Below are 22,011 nucleotides of genomic sequence, written 5' to 3' on the forward strand. Positions count from 1 at the left end.
GGAGCCATCAGGCAGACCCAGCAACATCTTGGACTGCCTGAAGGAAGAGGCCCCTCCCTCCTCAACTGTCATCTCGGCCTCAGAGGGAGCCATCAGGCAGACCCAGCAACATCTTGGACTGCCTGAAGGAAGAGGCCCCTCCCTCCTCAACTGTCATCTCGGCCTCAGAGGGAGCCATCAGGCAGACCCAGCAACATCTTGGACTGCCTGAAAGAAGAGGCCCCTCCCTCCTCAACTGTCATCTCGGCCTCAGAGGGAGCCATCAGGCAGACCAGCAACATCTTGGACTGCCTGAAGGAAGAGGCCCCTCCCTCCTCAACTGTCATCTCGGCCTCAGAGGGAGCAATCAGGCAGACCCCGCAACATCTTGGACTGCCTGAAGGAAGAGGCCCCTCCCTCCTCAACTGTCATCTCGGCCTCAGAGGGAGCCATCAGGCAGACCAGCAACATCTTGGACTGCCTGAAGGAAGAGGCCCCTCTCTCCTCAACTGTCATCACGGCCTCAGAGGGAGCCATCAGGCGGACCCAGCAACATCTTGGACTGCCTGAAGGAAGAGGCCCCTCCCTCCTCAACTGTCATCTCGGCCTCAGAGGGAGCCATCAGGCAGACCCAGAAACATCGGGGACTGCCTGAAGGAAGAGGCCCCTCCCTCCTCAACTGTCATCTCAGCCTCAGAGGGAGCCATCAGGCAGACCCAGAAACATCAGGGACTGCCTGAAGGAAGAGGCCCCTCCCTCCTCAACTGTCATCTCGGCCTCAGAGGGAGCCATCAGGCGGACCCAGCAACATCTTGGACTGCCTGAAGGAAGAGGCCCCTCCCTCCTCAACTGTCATCTCGGCCTCAGAGGGAGCCATCAGGCAGACCAGCAACATCTTGGACTGCCTGAAGGAAGAGGCCCCTCCCTCCTCAACTGTCATCTCGGCCTCAGAGGGAGCCATCAGGCAGACCAGCAACATCTTGGACTGCCTGAAGGAAGAGGCCCCTCCCTCCTCAACTGTCATCTCGGCCTCAGAGGGAGCCATCAGGCGGACCCAGCAACATCTTGGACTGCCTGAAGGAAGAGGCCCCTCCCTCCTCAACTGTCATCTCGGCCACAGAGGGAGCCATCAGGCAGACCAGCAACATCTTGGACTGCCTGAAGGAAGAGGCCCCTCCCTCCTCAACTGTCATCTCGGCCTCAGAGGGAGCCATCAGGCGGACCCAGCAACATCTTGGACTGCCTGAAGGAAGAGGCCCCTCCCTCCTCAACTGTCATCTCGGCCTCAGAGGGAGCCATCAGGCAGACCCAGCAACATCAGGGACTGCCTGAAGGAAGAGGCCCCTCCCTCCTCAACTGTCATCTCGGCCTCAGAGGGAGCCATCAGGCGGACCCAGCAACATCTTGGACTGCCTGAAGGAAGAGGCCCCTCCCTCCTCAACTGTCATCTCGGCCTCAGAGGGAGCCATCAGGCGGACCCAGCAACATCTTGGACTGCCTGAAGGAAGAGGCCCCTCCCTCCTCAACTGTCATCTCGGCCTCAGAGGGAGCCATCAGGCAGACCAGCAACATCAGGGACTGCCTGAAGGAAGAGGCCCCTCCATCCTCAACTGTCATCTCGGCCTCAGAGGGAGCCATCAGGCAGACCAGCAACATCTTGGACTGCCTGAAGGAAGAGGCCCCTCCCTCCTCAACTGTCATCTCGGCCTCAGAGGGAGCCATCAGGCGGACCCAGCAACATCTTGGACTGCCTGAAGGAAGAGGCCCCTCCCTCCTCAACTGTCATCTCGGCCTCAGAGGGAGCCATCAGGCAGACCAGCAACATCAGGGACTGCCTGAAGGAAGAGGCCCCTCCCTCCTCAACTGTCATCTCGGCCACAGAGGGAGCCATCAGACGGACCCAGCAACATCAGGGACTGCCTGAAGGAAGAGGCCCCTCCCTCCTCAACTGTCATCTCGGCCTCAGAGGGAGTCATCAAGCAGACCAGCAACATCTTGGACTGCCTGAAGGAAGAGGCCCCTCCCTCCTCAACTGTCATCTCGGCCTCAGAGGGAGCCATCAGGTGGACCCAGCAACATCTTGGACTGCCTGAAGGAAGAGGCCCCTCCCTCCTCAACTGTCATCTCGGCCTCAGAGGGAGCCATCAGGCGGACCCAGCAACATCTTGGACTGCCTGAAGGAAGAGGCCCCTCCCTCCTCAACTGTCATCTCGGCCTCAGAGGGAGCCATCAGGCGGACCCAGCAACATCTTGGACTGCCTGAAGGAAGAGGCCCCTCCCTCCTCAACTGTCATCTCGGCCTCAGAGGGAGCCATCAGGCGGACCCAGCAACATCTTGGACTGCCTGAAGGAAGAGGCCCCTCCCTCCTCAACTGTCATCTCGGCCTCAGAGGGAGCCATCAGGCAGACCCAGCAACATCTTGGACTGCCTGAAGGAAGTGGCCCCTCCCTCCTCAACTGTCATCTCGGCCTCAGAGGGAGTCATCAGGCAGACCCAGAAACATCAGGGACTGCCTGAAGGAAGAGGCCCCTCCCTCCTCAACTGTCATCTCGGCCTCAGAGGGAGCCATCAGGCAGACCCAGCAACATCTTGGACTGCCTGAAGGAAGAGGCCCCTCCCTCCTCAACTGTCATCTCGGCCTCAGAGGGAGCCATCAGGCAGACCCAGCAACATCTTGGACTGCCTGAAGGAAGAGGCCCCTCCCTCCTCAACTGTCATCTCGGCCTCAGAGGGAGCCATCAGGCAGACCAGCAACATCTTGGACTGCCTGAAGGAAGAGGCCCCTCCCTCCTCAACTGTCATCTCGGCCTCAGAGGGAGCCATCAGGCAGACCAGCAACATCTTGGACTGCCTGAAGGAAGAGGCCCCTCCCTCCTCAACTGTCATCTCGGCCTCAGAGGGAGCCATCAGGCGGACCCCGCAACATCTTGGACTGCCTGAAGGAAGAGGCCCCTCCCTCCTCAACTGTCATCTCGGCCTCAGAGGGAGCCATCAGGCGGACCCCGCAACATCTTGGACTGCCTGAAGGAAGAGGCCCCTCCCTCCTCAACTGTCATCTCGGCCTCAAAGGGAGCCATCAGGCGGACCCAGCAACATCTTGGACTGCCTGAAGGAAGAGGCCCCTCCCTCCTCAACTGTCATCTCGGCCTCAGAGGGAGCCATCAGGCAGACCCAGCAACATCTTGGACTGCCTGAAGGAAGAGGCCCCTCCCTCCTCAACTGTCATCTCGGCCTCAGAGGGAGCCATCAGGCAGACCCAGCAACATCTTGGACTGCCTGAAGGAAGAGGCCCCTCCCTCCTCAACTGTCATCTCGGCCTCAGAGGGAGCCATCAGGCAGACCAGCAACATCAGGGACTGCCTGAAGGAAGAGGCCCCTCCCTCCTCAACTGTCATCTCGGCCTCAGAGGGAGTCATCAAGCAGACCAGCAACATCTTGGACTGCCTGAAGGAAGAGGCCCCTCCCTCCTCAACTGTCATCTCGGCCTCAGAGGGAGCCATCAGGCAGACCAGCAACATCAGGGACTGCCTGAAGGAAGAGGCCCCTCCCTCCTCAACTGTCATCTCGGCCTCAGAGGGAGCCATCAGGCAGACCAGCAACATCAGGGACTGCCTGAAGGACGAGACTTCTCCCTCTTTAACTGTATTTTGTATTGTATTACGATTTTACTGTACACCGCTATGATCATCGCGGAATAGCGGTCTATAAATAAAACATATTATTATTATTATTAAATATGTACCGTATATACTTGACTATAAGTGGACCCATGCATAAGTCGAGGGCAGGTTTTGGAGTCAAAATTATGGATTTTGCCATGACCCATGGATAAGGCAAGGGTAAAACTTGCAGGCTCCTTCAGTGTGTGTATGTGCACCATGGCAAGAGGGACTCTCATTGAGGCCTTTTGCTTCAGCATTCAGCTTTCATTTCAGCCTTCACTCCCCAGACATCAAGGGGCGCGGACAGGAGAGGGACTCTTAAACAAACAGCAATATCCATCAGTCACCCAGGACTCTTTCTGCTTGGCTCAAGAGAGAAAGAAACTGCATGGGGAAATCAGAAAGCGCTACTATCAACATTACCATAGTGACCTGTAAATAACTTGACCTGGAATTCTTGGGTCAATTTTTGGGCATACATTTTTAGATGTATAGCCGAATATATAAGATAGATCAATAAAGAAGTTATGCTGCTGCAAATTTTTTTAAATATCTTCAAGTATTCCATGGGAATAGTCACAGACTTGCAATCTCAGCATGGGGCTCTCTCTTAGCTAGAAAGAATCTAGATTGATTTTCCTACTATTTTAAAGTCTTTCCCACTATTCTTGATGTGCAAGTATGAGTTCTAACGCTTCTTTTGCCAAAACAGAGCAACCCATTACATAAGAGGGAATTACAAGATTAGTTTTGTGGTGCGATAAGAAACCTGTTCATCCCCTTGTGCCCTGCGTTAGAGATTTGCCTTAGAATTTCTTGGAATGTGCTTACTAAGCCTAACACTGATAAGCAGTCATGTATTCCCCTTGATGACTGCTTTAAGCTTAACCCAAATGCCTTAAACTTAATCAGCAAAACATCAGCAAAAGAGTGGAATAGTGATGCAGCTGCCTAACTGCCTCCTTCTCCACTTATGTAGCTTTTAAAAGCCAATAATTTCTAGCATAGATAAGGTTCTTCAACATATAAAAGCTTTGCTTGCTATCTAGGCTCTACCATTTATTTATTTATTTATTTATTTATTTATTTATTTATTTATTTATTTTTGGTGTGGCTGACAGTGCAATTACTTTAAATAAACTCCTTGCTCTTGAGTTTGTTGTCCAGCACTTTTTTCACACCAGGAGGGAAAACTTCATGACGGGGGAACCAAAAGGTTTACAAAAACAAGAGGAAAAGATGTTAAGGGAGAAAATATCTATGGAAGAGAAAAACCCAAATACAGTCAGTCCTTCACTTTTGTGGTTTTGACTTTTGTGGATTTGATTAATACGTCAATCTCTAGATCCTCCAGTATGACTTTGTGGTCAACGTCTGCCAGAGGTCATGCTGGAGGACCTAGAACAGTGGTGGCGAACCTATGGCACGCATGCCAGAGGGGGCAGTCAGAGCCCTCTCTGTGAGCATGAGTTTCCATCTCCTCTTCATCCCCTTCCTCCTCCCTGGCCGTTGCATCTTCTCTCCCTCCTCTTCTTCCCCCGAAGCCATTGCGTCCTACCTCCCACTTCTTCCTCCTCTTCCTCCCTCCAGCCGTTGTGTCCTCCCTACCTCCCCTTTCTCCCCTCCCTGGCTGTACATTCAGGTTGAATTGCTGTGTTGGCAGTTTGCAACAAATAAGTGGGTTTTGGGTTGCAGTTCGGACATTCAGTCTCTAAAAGGTCTACCATCACTGACATAGAAATTCCTAAAAATAATACCTTTAAAGGCATTTTAGGTCCTCCAGTGCAATTCTATGGTCAACTGCTGCCAAATGTTGACCACAGAGTTGCACTGGAGTACCTAGGGTTTACTAGAGAGGCATTCTCTCAGGTAAAAAAGTGATTTTTTAATCTGCATTTTTTCCACTTCATGGGGGTTCTGCGCCCCTAACCCCAGCAAATGTGAAAGGTCCACTATAATGCTAACTAGCTGTTTTAAGCATGGAATGTATGGGAAAATCATATAGAAGAGGAAACAGAATAGCAAATTATAAAGTCCATGGCTGATTGGCTGGAACAATTAACAGGATCACTCCACAACTATTGCAGGTCTCTTTGCAACCCGTTAAACAGATGCCTATAGTTAACTGTTCTTTCGTAGCACAGTCTTTATCATCTATCATCGGATCTTCCAACCAACACCCCTCCCCCCAAATTTCCAATGCATCTACCAATCAAATTGCTAGCAGTTATCCCGTGACATATATCTTATACCTTCAACTAGGTATCAATATCTCCAAAATATGTCAGGGTTGTTTGAAGAACAGTAGCCTGATTTGCCACCCATTATTTCTTAATGCTAGACTGATTACATCTGACAGCGTATCGTCAGTGTAGCTGAGCGTAGCTCACTTGTGGAAGATATAACAGGCATTTTCATGTCATTAGTTCTTACTTTCTATTGGGCCCATACCAGTTGATCCTGTAACTAGGATGTTTCAAATCATCTCTTTCCCCTCTAGTCATTTTACACTTCTCATTCTTGGTTAGAAAAAGATTCATTTGCCAGAAATGCAAGGATGCTATGAACCTCCTCTTTCTCCTTTAGCTTCTGATTTCCCTTAGAAACTCTTTCCAGTTCAGTTGCAATGCACCTCTTTCACAATGTATTTTATTCCCATTATATAACATCATAATACATTTGGTGTATTCAGCTTTTGGGGGGAAAGCATATCATTAAAAAAAAAAAACCTCAAACTTTCCCATTCAAAAAATTACCAGTGCTTTTCTGTGATTCACTGCATCTATAGGAAAGTCATTATGACCTCCTCCCCTGTTGTATATAACAACAGTAATAATATCCATGTGTTTGCAACACCTAATCACACTGAATTCTCCTATCTGTTTCAGTTGCCTTCCAAGATATCAGAAGACATATATGTTATTTATCCTTTAAAATCTCCCCTGTTCTCATAAATTCCAACAAACAAGGCCCAGAGTAGATGCCAGAGTAAATATATTATCTAAGGAGGTCATGTCACAAAGATGAAAGATCATGTCAATATTACAGATGGGTGTTTGTTTTCCCATCAAACACTGGGGATTATTTATTTTAATCCCAGTAGTCAAAACTGTGCAACATGCTTGTCAAAATTATTTCACACATGTAAAATGAGCTATAATTTTAATTACAGCTTAGCCTTATTAATTGCAATTAAACCTGCATGGGAGCTTTTTAGTGTCATAGAATGTATTACAATTTCAAACGGAAATTGTAATGGCTTCAGCATTATTTAGTGGGGATTGCTGTGAAGGAGAAAAGGAATCCTATTTGGATCATAAGATTAAGAAATAAGAAATCTGATTTTAAGATGGTAGCATTGAGGGTCAAAAATGCATTCCTTGCTGAAATGGGTTATATAGTTAAATGTCTCAGACAGCCGTAGGGATTAAGTTTACTACATACAAAACAGCTTGCTCAGTGTTATTTCACCTCACCATGCACAACAGCATTAAAATAAAACTTCTTTCCTAATTATTCATCACTTGAGAGAAAACTGAGTAAAGGTTATTAGTCTATTTTAGTCTATCAGTCTGTGAACAATATGCAGAATCTGCCAACATTTTTATGACATTAAATCAGTAACTACTTGTTTCAGATACATGATATGTGGTCATGTACTTATATCCTAAAATCTTTCTATTGTTGTTGTTGTTGTTGCCCTAAGTTGGCTACAAAATGGAAATAAGTACAGATAAAATTCTGTCATTAAGACATATGAAAGTTTAAATATAATTAAACTATACGTTTGTTGTTGTGTGTCTTCAAGTTGTTTCTGACTTGAAGGCGCTTTACAGACCGCCCAAAAGGGTGGTCTGCCGGCGCCGGTGTTTGCTGCGTGAAGGAGCCACAGTAGACAAACCGCACGACTCCTCCGAGCAGCAAAAAGAAGCTGCAAAAAGCAGCTTCTTTTGGTGGTGTGCTTATGATGCCGCAAGGCGCCAATGGCACACTTGCGGCGTCATAAGGGAGCCACGACGTGTGGATGCTAAGCATCCGCGACGTCAAGATGGCAGCGCCCATGTGTATAGGGCACCGCCATTTTGTACGTACTAGGTATGTACTAGAGTTAGAGCATCGGAAGGTGTTGTATGCTCCTTCCATTTATTTATTTATTGATCTATTTATTTACATATCACCTTTCTCCTGATATAGGGACTCAAAGTGGCTACCAACCAATTTAAAACAGTATAGCTTAAAAACAATACAAAAACATTAAAAAGTATCAAGTTTAAATTTTTTTAAATAATTTAATTTTTAAAAATTATACATTAAAAATTTAAAATATATGAAAACTATATACAAATCTTGACACATGAACTGTACAGCATTTAAAAGCTCATCAGCTTGAAAAAGCCTGATGGCACAAACATGTTTTTACTTGCTGCCTTGGGGCCATCCTGGTCTCTCTAGGTAGAGAGTAACTAGCCTTAATCATTATCCAGTTACTGCTCTTTGAATCAGGTGAACCTTCCCAATACTCTTCAAAGGCAGCATGCTACAGTAATCCAAGTGGGATGCAATTAAGGCATGTGTCACAATAGCCAGATCAGATATTTCTAGGAATGGGAATAGCTGGTGCACCAGCCTTAACTGCACAAATACACATTGATCACTGCAGAAACCTGAGCTTCCAGCCTCAGGGTTGGATCCAAGAATACACTGAAGTTGCAGACCTCTGTCTGCAAGGAGAGTCTAACTCCAGCCACCATAATAAGAATTTCTATTCTTGTATCTGCTTTCAACTGACAAGGAGCACTACTGTCTTCTCTTGATTAGGTTTCAATTAGTTTGCCCTCATCCAGTCATTACTGATAACAGGCACCAGTTTAGAACTGAAACAGTTCCCCTGAATTAGGTGGAAAGGAGTAATAAGAGTTGGGTGTCATCTGTATACTAATGGCACTGGATAACAAAACTACAGACAACCATTCCCAGTGGTTTCATATATATGTTCAACAGCACTGGAGGGACCACTCAGCCCTGAGGGACACCACAGGCCAATAGTCAAGAGGTCAAACAGGAGTTCCACAGCACCACCTTTTGAATTGACCTCTCCAGGGCGTCATTTCCACTTACAAATAAATCAGTTTGTGATCGGAATTGATGGATCGGTTTGACAGTGAAGCGTGGTTCACACTACATTTGCCCCTATCGCATTTTCTTGTAAAATAACCCACTTGTCGTTCACAGTGACTGATGAATCGATTCAAAATGGACCCTCTTCAGTGGGTTGCTGATTGCTGATCACATCATAGGAATTCCTGGTGTAAGTTTCTGCCAAGTTAACCAAAGCTGTCTCTGTTACATAGCGAGGTCTGAAACAAGATTGAAATTTTAAATATTTCAAACAAATATTTAAATAATCCATCTCATCAAGGAACTCTTGGAGCTAGAAGACCAACACATGCTCTAGTAGTACCTTCCCCAGAAACAGAATAACTAACAGGTAGTTGCCCAATAAGGTGGAATCCAGGGAGGGATTTTCAGTAATTTACTATAACCTTTTTCTAACAAAGCACTGATCACTCCCCTCTACCTACTGAGCCAATGTCCCTCTGGCTTTTTTGATAAGGCAGGAAGGACAAAGGGTCTAACATATACACACTGCTCCCAAGAATCCTGTCCATATCCTTAAGACTTAGATTTCAAAACAGAGTTGTTCAAAATATATTCACCTAAATTTATATGAGAAAAATACTAAACTTAGCAAACAGTGATCTGGGAAAATCTTTGAGTATTTCAAGAAGTGGAATAACCCATTCTTCGTTCCAAATTCCATTTTGGTGAATTGTTTAAAAAATGACTGATTTCTTGTCAAGTGTGCAAGACCCTGGAAAAAGTGCAACCACTAGAACAGGGCACCAAGAGAAAGCTATTTCTCCTGAGTCTCGTTGTCTTCAAAAACAGGCATTTCTGGTCTACATTTATATACAAGCTAATGATTTTTATGAGAACACTTTTAATTAAACTGAAGTCTTGTATTTTATATATTGTGTAATTTCATTCAATGTTATGTATATTTGATACTACTGTGAACCGCTTTGATTGCTGCAGAAAAGCGGTATATAAATAAAGTTTTTATTTTATTTATATTTTAAGTCACTGAACAGACAAAGACAATGAGTATGTAATACAGATGGCCATTTTAAACAGGAGTAAATAAGTAATTTACTCAGCATTGGGAAAGAATGGAACAGTAGTTTAGGTGCATGAGAATCACAGGAAACATGCAATAACCAAAGAAGAAAAACAGCTAACACAGTGGTAGATATCATTCATCTTTTATTTAGAGATTTGTGCAATACTCAATGTGGTTGGTCCAAACACCTTAAAAATGGCTTCTAGGATGTGGTAACTTACATGCTCTGTGCAGAACTGTGTCCTGAACGGAAGAATGTATCTGCTTCACACACAAAAAAACAATAGTTTTTTTCACATATCATTTAATAAACAGATTTTTCTTGAAGTAACTCTGCAACCTGCACTGACAGAAAATTTTGGCCACATGAAATCAGTCTTAGAAATCATATTTGAAAATTAAAATCCCACTGAGTTAAGCAGGGCTTCCATGGAAAATGAGTGTGGTTAAGACCTCACTTTTAATCGAATTCTACCAGCCATTAAATTCACACCCCAACAAAGGACAGATGCAAAATGGCAACATCCACCATACCCAACCTGAACTTTTAAAAAGTACCAATCCATAGAAAGCAGACTTTCAAATGTCATTAAATAAGAGTAATATAACACATTATTGCACATAAATACAAAAGACTCATCTGGGTGATATCTCTTCATCAATTTTACCATCATTCTAATATCAGTCCTCTTAAGAGTACAGAATCCTTTAAAAATCTACACAGCGTCCTTTCCGTTCCCAATCTCCATAACGAGTTGGTTCAGGGCCTTTGGGTCCACCTTTCTCCTTTGTAACAGGATTGATGTCATCTGGAAACTCTAAAAAGAAAGCAGAACAAAATATGAACAATCAGATTTGTACAACCATCAGACATTGAAAGACTGGAACAGAATTCAAAAAGACCTAGATAAACTAGAAAATTTGGCAGAAATTAATAAAATGAATTTCGATAGAGACAAATACAAAATTCTACATTTAGGCCACAAAACCCAAAAACAAAGGTATAGGATGGGGGGGGGGGGGGGAAGAGACATGGCTCAGCTGTACTACATGTGAAAAGGATCTTGGGATTATTGTTGAACAAGGGTGAATGCTATTTTAGCCTGTATTAGTAAAAGCATAGTTTCCAATTTGAGGGAAGTAACAGTCCCACTATATTCTGTGCTGGTCAGGCCTCATCTGGAGTACTATGTTCATTTCTGGGTGCCTCATTTTAAGGATATAGACAAGATAGGAGCAGGTTCAAAGAATGGTAATGAGGATGATAAATGGTATGGAGAACAAAACATATAAGGAAAGGTTGAAGGAGCTGGGCTTGTTCAGCCTGGTGAAGAGAAGATGGAGAGTGACATGACTGTAATCTTGAAATACCTCAAGGGCTGCCATAGAGAGGAGAGGGCAGATTTGTTCTCTTATGCCCCAGAGGGTAGAACCACATCTAATGGTTTGAAGTTCCATAAGAGTAAATTTCAATTGAAAACCAGGAGCAACTTCCTGACAGTAAGAACAATTCAGCAATGGAATCAATTGCCTAGAGGGGCAATGGGGTCTCCTTCTCTGGAAATCTCCCAAAACAGGCAGGACAGCTACTTGCTGCAGATGCCTTACCTGCAGATCCTGCACTAAACAGGGGGTTGGTCTCAAGTGAGTTAAACTAAATTAGTTGTCTAGTTGCACCATAAGACCCCTTCCAACTATTTCATTTTATTACTCTATTCTATGATGTGACATTCCTACATGTCTACTAACTGTGACAACTCAGATGAGTTAAACCAAATTAGTTGTCCAGTTGCATCAGATGAATGAGAAAGTAAATCCATCATAAAATCCCTCCCTCCCTTTATTTACATCCTTCATTTCCTCCTCAGTGCAACTGAGCCAAATAATTAAGGTCATTACACAATGAAATAGCAGTAGGACTAAAGAATTAAGGTGGACTGACCTAACTGAAATACATTTACAGCATTACCAACACCAGGTCTCTGCCCACCCAACACCCTGAAATAGTCAGCACACGTATTGAGGGTAACTAGACTGAGGAGATTGAATCATGTTTGACAAGAATAAGACATTAATATGAGATGTAATAAGATTAGTAAATACTCTTCCAGTATAACAACACATCAATTAATATAAAAACTTAGTTTTATTTGCATAAACAAAAAAATGTACAGCTTGCCAGATGAGCCCGTTGCGTGCCCCCAGAGGGACTAATGGGGTGTATGCCCATGGGTACAAAACCCATTACTTCCAATGGGGCTCCAGCACGGTGGAATTCCCCTTACGCAGAGGGATCCAGAACGGATCCCCACATAAGGGGAGGGTGCACTGTAATAAAATATGGTTTGAAATTACTTGAAAAGCAATTCTGACAGCAAATTGTAAATCCAAGATGACTTCCATCAAGTGATTTAGCCCTATACAGTATATCTTTGACCACATGGCATTAGTTTTACCTTGATCTCAAATAAAGAAGCCCAAACTAATGGTTTATATATGCTCTAAATCATTACCAACTAAGTATATGATTACATTATCTTAGTTATGTAAGGAAAAAAGAATACTGTTTTTAAAAATTCGTGTGTAAAGAGTCAATAACCAAAAGATACTGTTAAATAACCAAAAATGATTGCAGCTAAGTCTAAACATATCCCACTAGAGATCTTAACATAATGAGTTTTGCTATGCTTTATGATTTAAGAGAGAAGTAGCAATCGGAACTGGATATATTTTAGCACACTAATCCAAGTGCTGATATTTAAATTTTGCACACCCATACTTACTTTCTAGTGGCTCAGTCTCTACGTTGGATTCTTCTGCCTCATCAAAACGGCCTACTGGCAATTTTGGTTTCTTAAGCGGTGGATTGGTAGATTCAGCATTTTCTTTCGTGCTGAAGTTAATACTTCCCAAAGATCTGGGCAATAAAACTGACCCTGTTGTAAAGAAACATAATATTATTTTTTAGATGTATACTCACAGAATGCCTGTTTCTGCAATATATTAACGATCAGCCTGGAGGAACACAAAACTTTGTCTGTAACAACAAGTCAAATGCAGTTTGTATGTCTATGGAAACAGAACATTTGAGGACTGAAGCCTAAATAATGGTATACAATAATACACCCACATAAAAGCCAAGATGTTAATCTAGACTGTCACTGAGCAAATCAGTCTACAGTATGGAGGTACATTATTCAGAAACAAGGCTCTCCACAGAGAAATTTCTTCCTCACTACTATTGTGAGGAAATGGATTATGGAAATAGTTTCAGTATATAAAGCATATACTTCATCTTTTTAAAGTATGTGCTTCTTCTAAACAGGGAGCAAATGAAGCAGCGATTGGGCTATCTAGTCCAGTGTTATCTCTTCCAACTGGAAGCAGATTTCCAGATCCTCAGAAGAAATCTTTTGCAATCCTAACTATTAAGAAGACTAACTGGAATCACTAAGAACTGAATCTGCACATTTAGCATGGATTATATAGAATCTGGAATAAAACAACTGTTGCCTACTACTATATGCACAATCACTAGTCTTGACCACTATCACTTTGGTGCTATGTAGGCACTAAGAGAACACTGTTTCTCATTTTATAAAAAAAGACTGGCTTCAAGTACAGATGAGTTCTCAACATGTACCAGGTGTAACTTTTCTATATTAGATGACCATGGATCAATAATTCTAGAAAGACACAAAAGGGGAAGAAACATTTATATAACCAAGTTAGATCCTAAGAACCAAAGAATTGTTAAGAATGATGGCTATTTCAAGCCTCCTCTTCCTTGAGACTCCAGGTATTTATTTAATTTCTCAGTCGCCTACTAACCCACAACATATTGTCAAAGAATGATTTTGTAGAGGACATGCTTAGCGAATCAGCAAATGACATCAGACTAGGAGGGAGAGCAAATATCCCAGAGGACAGGATCAGAATTCAAAATGATCTTAACAGATCAGAAAGATGGGATAAAATTAATGCATTTCCACAGGGAGAAATGTAAGGTACTCCCCTTAAGCAGTAAAAATGAAATGCAAGTATAAGATGGGTGACTCCTGGCTTGACAACAGTACATGTGAAAGGGATCTAGGAGTCCTAGTAGACCACAAGTTGAATACGAGTCAACTGTGTGGTGCAGCAAGTGACAAAAGCTCATATGATTTTAGGCAGCAACAATCAGAGTATAGTGTCTAGGTCAAAGAAAGTAATAGTACCACTTCATTCTGCTTTGGTCAGATCTCACCTGGAATATTGCATCCAGTTCTGGGCACCAGAGTTCAAGATGGATGTTGATAAATTGGAGCATATCCAGAGGACAATGACCAAAATGGTAAAAGGTCTGAAAACCATGCCCTATTAGGAGCCACATAGGGAGCTCGATATGTTAAGGGAAGAGAAGGTTAAGAGGTAACATGATAGTACTGTGGTATCTGAAGAGTGTTATATTGAGGATGAAACAAGCTTGTTTTCTACTGTTCCAGAAATTAGGACATGGAGCAATGGATTCAAACTACAGTGTGCCTGTGCCTTACGCAGCTTCCACCAGAAAGATTTCTCCTGCACTCCAAAAGAAGGAATGGGGCACACACCCATGGCGCGCACCCTACAGTACGCCAGGTGCACGCCACAGGAACAAGCCCCATTATTTCTAATGGGACTTCAGTTTACACGTTTTTCCCTTACGTGGTGGGGTCCAGAATGGATCCCCGCGTAAGAGAAGGGCCAACTGTACAGGACAAGAGATTCACCTCCACATTAAGAAGAACTTCCTGACAGACCAGTTGGACAGTAGCACACACTCCCTTGGAGAGTGGTGGAGTCTCCTTCTTTGGAGGTCTTTAAACAGAGGCTGGATGACCACCTGTTTGGAATACTTTGATTGAGTATTCTTGCATGGCAGAGTGGAGTTCGACTGGATGTCCCTTGTGGTCTCTTCTAACTATATGATTCTATGATTATGGGTCTGTGTCAAATGTTTATCTGACATGTCACAAATATGACAAGCCTAAAGATCCTACAAGGGATCTTGTATCATCTTTGAGAATAACAGAAAAACAAACAAGTTGATAGCATAAGCTTTTGTAGACTGAAGTCTACTAATCCAAACTAACAAACAAACAAACAGCTATGTCTTTGAAGCCTAGAGTTTCCATCTTTTTTCTTTCCAGTCCATTATCGTATCTTTAACAACAGCATGTCAAATACAGAGCGTGTATGTGGTTGATTTATTCAGCACCACATGACTGTTTTGGAAAAAAACTGTTAATTGTTACAGGTGAATGGACAGAGATATTAGAAAGATGGCCACTCAAAGCAAGGTGGCCACCTTCAACACTTTCTGAAATAGCTCAGAACTACAAGGTTGCAGAAGAAAAGAGCAGCTACAAGTTCATAATTCAGCTGGTGAGCATTTTCAGCTCTGCTACTTCAGTCAGACTAATCAGTCTTGTTCACTTCTACCCAGTTTGTCAAGCAATAATGTGTACAACTGTAGCTTGAGATTTTAAGTAAAACGAAACAGGAGAGTGAATTGGAGACTTACTGTTAATTTCTAAACATTGATACAAGTGCAATATTTCTATGCATGGCTGTGAAAACTGGACAGTGAAGAAAGTGGACAGAACCAAAACCAAACACATTTGAAATGTGCTGCTGGATACAAGTTATACGGATACAATGGGTTCTAGAGCAAATCAAGCCTGAACTCTTACTAGAAGCGAAAATGACTAAACTGAGGCTGTCATGCTTTGGAGATATCATGAGACAATGTGGCTCACTGGAAAAGATGATAGTGCTTGGTAAAGTGGAAGGAAGTAGGAAAAGAGAAGACTACACTACAAGAGGGTTGATTCAATAAAGGAAGTCACGGCCCTGAGTTTGCAAGATCTAAGCAGGGTAGTTGGTGATCAGGGCTCTTGGAGGACTCTCTTTTACATGGTCACCATAAGTCAAAGGTCCAAAATACACTGCAAAAATAATCCAGTTTGAGACCACTTTAACTGCCCTGACTCAGTGCTAGGGAATCTTGAGAACTGTAGTTTATTGGGGCACCAGAGCTCTCTGAAAGAGGCGGCTAAATGCCTCACAAAACTACAGTTCCCAGAATTCCCTAGCATTGAGCCAGGGCAGTTAAAAGTGGTCTCAAACTGGATTATTTCTGCATGGTGTTTTGGACCAAAGTCGACTTGATGGCAATGGATTTAAAGTCTGAGGCCAATTCTAGCGGGAAGGGGAAATGGCTGTAAAAATATGGGCCATATGAACAGTGACAAGAGAGGATGCACTTGTTTGATGTAAAGGGAAAACAAATTGAGTGGAGGGAATGGAGTCAATATTAATAGATACCAGCATACTCTAACATTTTGCAAATGGAAATAAGGACATTCTTGCACAGTGACGTCAGCTCAGGGATGTAGAAGACACTAGGATAAAGAGTGAACATTTGCACCAAAGAGATTCTGGAGGAAAACTCTGCCCTGTTCCTGCCCTGGCTGCCTTAAAATAAATAAGCAGTGTAACTCTGAGCACGTGCGCAGTCCCTTCCTTTGAAATATTAATGGGCACCTGCAACCTTTTCATTCTACATAGACTGAAAGGAACAGAATTTCCAGGGCAATTACACATTCCATAGGTATAATTCCCCTCTTTATTAACAAGCTATACAACGATGCTACCAATTATGTTCCATTACATGCAACCCTATAGCTGTCCCCCCCCCCCAGGAGATCTTACTAAAACTCTACATGCCCCCAACTCCCCACATTAAACAAAAATGTAAAAATGGGGTGCTCCTAAGCACATGCCCCCCCCCGAACCAAATAATTGGTCCCAGAAAAATACTACTCATAATTTGAGTGTTGGACTGCGACTCTGGAGACCAGGGATCAATTCCTGGCTTGACCACGAAACCCACTTTGGGCAAGCCACATGCTCTCAGCCTCAGGGGAAGGCAATGGCAAACCTCCTCTGAACAACTCTTGCCAAGAAAATCCCAGGACAGGTTCACCTTAGAGCCGTCATAAGTTGGAAACATGAACACAACAAGAATTGGCAGAACCACCTCTGAGCCTTCCTTGCCAAAGAAAACCCTATGAAATTAATGGGGTCCCCTTAAGTCAATAGGCTGCATGAAGGACACACAGATCCTATATAATCATAGGATAGAGTTGGAATAGACTACAAGGGCCATCCAGTCCGCCCCTCTGCCATGAGGAACTCACAATGAAAGCACCCTGACAGAATCTTGAAAGTTAAGCAGAATCAGTCCTGGTTAGTACTTGGATGGGAGTCTGGCAATGAACAGTCGGTGCTAGAGGAACTGGACAAACCACCTCTCAGTACTCCTTGCCTAAGAAAGCCCTCTGAAATGCATGGGGTCACCATAAGTCAACAGCTTTCCTTTGGCCATGTCCTCCATGAAGGCTGTCCATTTAGAGCTGAAGAAACCTGAATTTATTGATTTATTATTCCTATGTCTTGTATTTGGCCATGTCTCCATTTCCCTTGAAGGCCCTCCATTTGGAGCCTATGAAGCCTGAATTCATTATTCCTATGCCTGTTTTTAAAGCTTTTCTTTGGCCATACCCTCCATTTTTCTTGAAGGTTCTTCATTTGGAGCCTAAGAAGCCTGAATTTATTATTCCTGTGTTTCTTTTTAAAACATTTCTTTGGCCATGACCTCTATTTGGAGCTGAAGAAGCCTGAATTTATTAATTTATTGTTTTTATGCCTGTTTTTAAAAGCTTTGTATTTGGCCATGCCCTCCATTTCTCCAGAAGGTCCTCCATTTGGAGCTGAAGAAGCCTGAATGTATTATTATCCCTCTATGTTTTTTAAAGCTTTGTATTTGGCCATGCCCTCCATTTCTCTCGAGGGCTTTTAAAGCTGAAGAAGCCTGAATGTATTAGACTCTTTTGATTTGGCCTCGTCCTCCTGCATTCCTCTTGAAGGCCTGCCTTCTCCTTGGGACCTGCCTGAGAAGCCTGAGTCCATTATCCCTGCTATGCTTGTGTTGTGAACCTTTGCCTTTGGCCATGCCCTCCTCCCTTTGGAGCCTAAGAAGCCTGGATTCATTATTCCTAAGCAGTGTTGCCAACAAGCCTGGAAGATAATTCCCGAAAATGTTTGTCCAAAACCCGCTGAATCCCCCCAGATCACATGGAATATTCAGTCACAATTCCCGGAAAATTCCCATAATGTTAAAATGGCGGATGTTTTGCAAATAAACGTAAACATAATTGAATAAAAATAATTGTAACTTATTTCAACCCTCAAAATCACCATTGAACCAAACAAAGAATCTTTCAGTCTTTTTTAAGATATTTATTTTGACATGAAGGGGGTTCAGGAAGCTTTGTGCCAAATAGAAATGTGTTCGGCTGCAACCGCACTGCAGAAATAAATCCAGTTTGACACCCTTTTAATTGCCATGGCTCAGTGCTAGGGAATCCTGGGAATTCTAGTTTTCGGAGACATTTAACCTTCTCTCTCAGCAAACTCTGGTGTGACAACAAACTACAATTCCCAGGATTTCATAGCACTGGGCCATGGCAGTAAAAACGGTATGAAACTGGGTTGTCTCTGGAGTGAAGATGCAGCCTGAGTTAGGTCCAAGACACACTGCAGAAATAATCCAGTTCAAGACCACTTTAGGTGCCCTGGCTCAGTGCTAGGGAACCCTGGGAAGTGTAGTTTTGTGAGACATTTAACCTTCTCTCTCAGCAAACTCTGGTGTGACAACAAATTGAGTCTACAGGATATCAGTGTTGCCAATTTAAGTCCAGTTCTTCAGCTGCATTTTTATTTAATAATGATAATAATAATGGTGATGGTGATAGAGAGAGAGATCTTGTAGCACCTTTGAGTCTCACTGAAAGAAAAGTTAGCCGCTTGAGCTTTCCTACAGAGTCCTTTGCATTGGCCATGCCCTCCATTCCCCTCGAAGGCCCTCCTCCCCACTCTTTTGCTTTGCCTTGCCTTGCCCTGCTTAGCGGCGGCGGCGGCGGCGCTGAGGCCTGCCTGCCTGCCCTGACACAAGATGGCGTCGGTCATGCCATGCCCTCAGTAGCCTCCCTCCCTCCCTCGGGCGCCCCCGCTGCTTGCTTACGGCCTTCTCCCTTGGCCAAGAAGGAGGCGCCTCCCAGGCGCTGCAAGGCCAAGCGCGGCCCAGCAGCAGCCATCTCCGTCAGCTCCCCGACCGAGGCCTGAAGGGCGGGACTGGGCCGGGAAGCGCCGCCTCTGGCCAGGCCCCTTCCTTCCTTCCTTCCCCCGTCACAATATAGCCCTGAGGAGGGCGCCATTTCCCAGGGCCTGCTGCTGCTGCTGCTGCCCTACATTTCAAGCCTTCTCCCTCCCTCCCTCTCTCTCTCTCCAGGAGGGAATGCCCCATAACGCCCCCCTCTCTCTCCATTTGGAGCCCTGACTGAGATTCTTAGTCTAAGAAGCATTCATTTATTATTTCCATTTCAGTGTGTTGTTGTTGTTTTTAAATAAAGCTTTTTCTTTTTTAAAAAAAGCATGTCCTCCATTTTTTATGGACGGTCCTCCATTTGGAGCCTGGAGTTATTATTCCTATATCTGGGTGTTTTTTTTGGGGGGGGGGGCATGTCGTCCATTTCTCTTGAAGGTCCTCCATCTGGAGCCTAAGAAGCCTAGACTTAGGTATTTCTGTGTCTGTTTTTTAAAGCTTTGATTTGACCATGTCTTCCTTTTCCCTTGAAGGTTCTCTATTTGGAGCCTAAGAAACATGCATTATTTCTGGGAGGTTTTTTTAAAAAAACTTTATTGGGTCATGTCCTCCATTTTTCTTGGAGGTCCTCCATTTGGAGCATGCCCAAGAATTCATATTGTTTTCACCTATTCTTTGGTCATCATGTCCTCCATTTTTCTCGCCAGTCCCCCATGTTGAGCCTCACTGAGGTATGATTAATGAGTATTTTTAAAAGCTTTTCCTGGGGCATGGCCTCCATTTTTCTTGAAGGTCCTCCATTTTGCAGTCCCTTGCCCTCTTTTGCGGTGAGGCCACCTAGTCACCCTGGTTTAAAGAAACTCATAAGCATTCCTGATTTAGCTCCTTCAGTAGGAAAGCAGAAGCAGGTGGCTGTCATAGATCAGCCCTCACATAAGGGAGAAGAGCCAAAGGCGCCAGAGGATGATCATCATCATCACTGTTGTTGTGTGCCGCCATGTCATTTCTGATTTATGCAACCCTATTATGGGTTTTCTTGAGAGGTTTTTTCCAGAGGTTTGCCATCGCCATTCACTGAGGCTGAGCCACTGAGAGAGTGTCATTCACCCAAAGTCACCCAGTGAGTTTGGTCATGGCCAAGCCAGGAATCGAACCCTGGTCTCCCGGGGTCCTAGTCCAACGCTCAAACCACTGTGCCACACTGGCTCTCATTACTATACTAATACATGTTGTAACCTGGTTTTTATTTTTGCCTCATTACTTGTTTTTTTTAACCATTTTGTGAATTTTTAACCATTTTTTTTTAAATTGGTGTAAGCCTCTTTGAATCCCAGTCTGGAAAAAAGGCAGGAGATAATTATTTTTATTATAAAATAATAATTGTTACCGTTATTGCATGCCTTCAAGTTGTCCCTGGTTTATGGTAACCCTAAGGCGAATCTGTCACGGTTTTCTTGGCAGGTTTCTTCAGAGGGGTTTTGCCTTTGCCATCATTCTCTGGGGCTGAGACAGTGTGACCTGCCCACAGTCACCCAGTGGGGTTCCACGCTGAGCCAGGATTCAAACCCTGGTCTCCCGGTGTCCTAGTCCAACGCTCAAACCATCACATCATGCTGGTCCTCATAAAAATAATATAATAATAATTTCCATGGGGAAAGAATTCAAACATAGCTGTTATCCTGGAATATCAGTATGCAAAGGAATTTTGTAGCACAGGTGCTACAAGATCCCTTTGCGTACTACTACTTTGTCCTTGTGCACCTTCAAGTCAGTTTCTGACCTATGGCAATCCTAAGTTGAACCTATTGTGGGGTTTACTTGGCAAATTCCTTCACGCTCTCCCCTCCTGAGGTTGAGACTGGGTACCCCGGGTCACTCGTATTTAATTTATTTCATTTGTATGCCACCTTTCTCCCAGAAAGGGACCGAAGGTGGCTCACAAATACAACTCCAGTGGGTTTCATGGCTGAGTGGGGAGTCAAACCCCATCTCGAGTCATAGTGCAACACTCAAACCATTATACCTACTATGTTTTTATTAGGTTCCCAAGAAAGATGCTCCTCCAACTGGTATATCTGTTCACTTTGGAGTTGCCCTAAATCGGGAAAGACTTGAAGACACACAACTGAAAGCTGAAGAAAATGGGTGCCAGTGGATGTAGGACCGCAGGCCCACAATATTTTGCTTTCATTTGTCTCTGCAATATTGATATTTGGGAACCAGGCTACTTCAGAGCAAATTTCCCTTGAAGCAGTTACATTTTCAAGCACATTGCCACTACTCAGGAATAGTAAGAGTAGCAAACCTTTTCCCACCAAGTTCATGCATGAATGAGCCTGTTAATAAGAAAGAGCTTTGGGATGAGGACTGCTCTGAATTACCTTGCCCTGCACTAGTTACATAGGATGGGGAAAAGGTGCACATTTGTGAACTATTGCATTTTACTTCCAAAGCTGCTCAGAAACTGCCTTTGAAAGCAGTTTTGACATAATTATGGGTCAGGTACGTCAAATGCTACTTAGTGTCATCCAGATAGAGAAGTTAATAGAAAAGGGATTATGTTGTTAGTTAATTTTTAGAAAAGGGGGAAATATTAAAGTTAAAAAAAAAACCCTTCATAGAATTAAAGCTGAAAAATGCTTCTATGGTTTAACTCCTTCACCTCCCTTTGTACCTGCTGTCTGGAGCTTGGGAGAGAAGAAAACAGCTGAATGGATTTGTGGAAAAACTCTCATTTCTTATCCAAGCTACCAAGGATGGTTTTAGTGTTTTCAGTTCCTTATGATATTACATTCTTACGGGTCTTGTCCCCCTTGACTGATTCCCACTGAATGCCAGCAAAAGTCCCAGGCTAAAGAGCCACACAATTTCCTGGGACACAAGAGGCACCTCTGTATTTGGTGTACAAAGTTGTGAAACCGCCTAGATGCAAAGAAGAACTGCCCCGCTTACATATTGACTTAAAATCGTTTAACCTTGGAATGAATCTCATATTCTA

General features: G+C 43.8%; 1 protein-coding gene across 1 annotated transcript; it reads right to left on the bottom strand.

The window, feature by feature from the left end:
- Positions 1-9,949: 9,949 nt before the first annotated feature.
- LOC149311388 (succinate dehydrogenase assembly factor 4, mitochondrial-like) lies at positions 9,950-19,071 on the bottom strand. Its single transcript, XM_089528557.1, has 3 exons — positions 18,933-19,071; positions 12,607-12,759; positions 9,950-10,641 (listed from the first exon to the last, which is right to left on the bottom strand). Exons 1-3 carry the CDS (start codon positions 19,003-19,005, stop codon positions 10,532-10,534), a joined length of 336 nt encoding a protein of 111 aa, XP_089384683.1. The 5' UTR covers positions 19,006-19,071; the 3' UTR covers positions 9,950-10,531.
- Positions 19,072-22,011: the final 2,940 nt, after the last annotated feature.

Source organism: Sceloporus occidentalis, unplaced genomic scaffold, assembly GCF_023333645.1.
Source record: "Sceloporus occidentalis isolate IW3139 unplaced genomic scaffold, rSceOcc1.0.p SCAF_6, whole genome shotgun sequence".
NCBI lineage: Eukaryota > Metazoa > Chordata > Lepidosauria > Squamata > Phrynosomatidae > Sceloporus > Sceloporus occidentalis.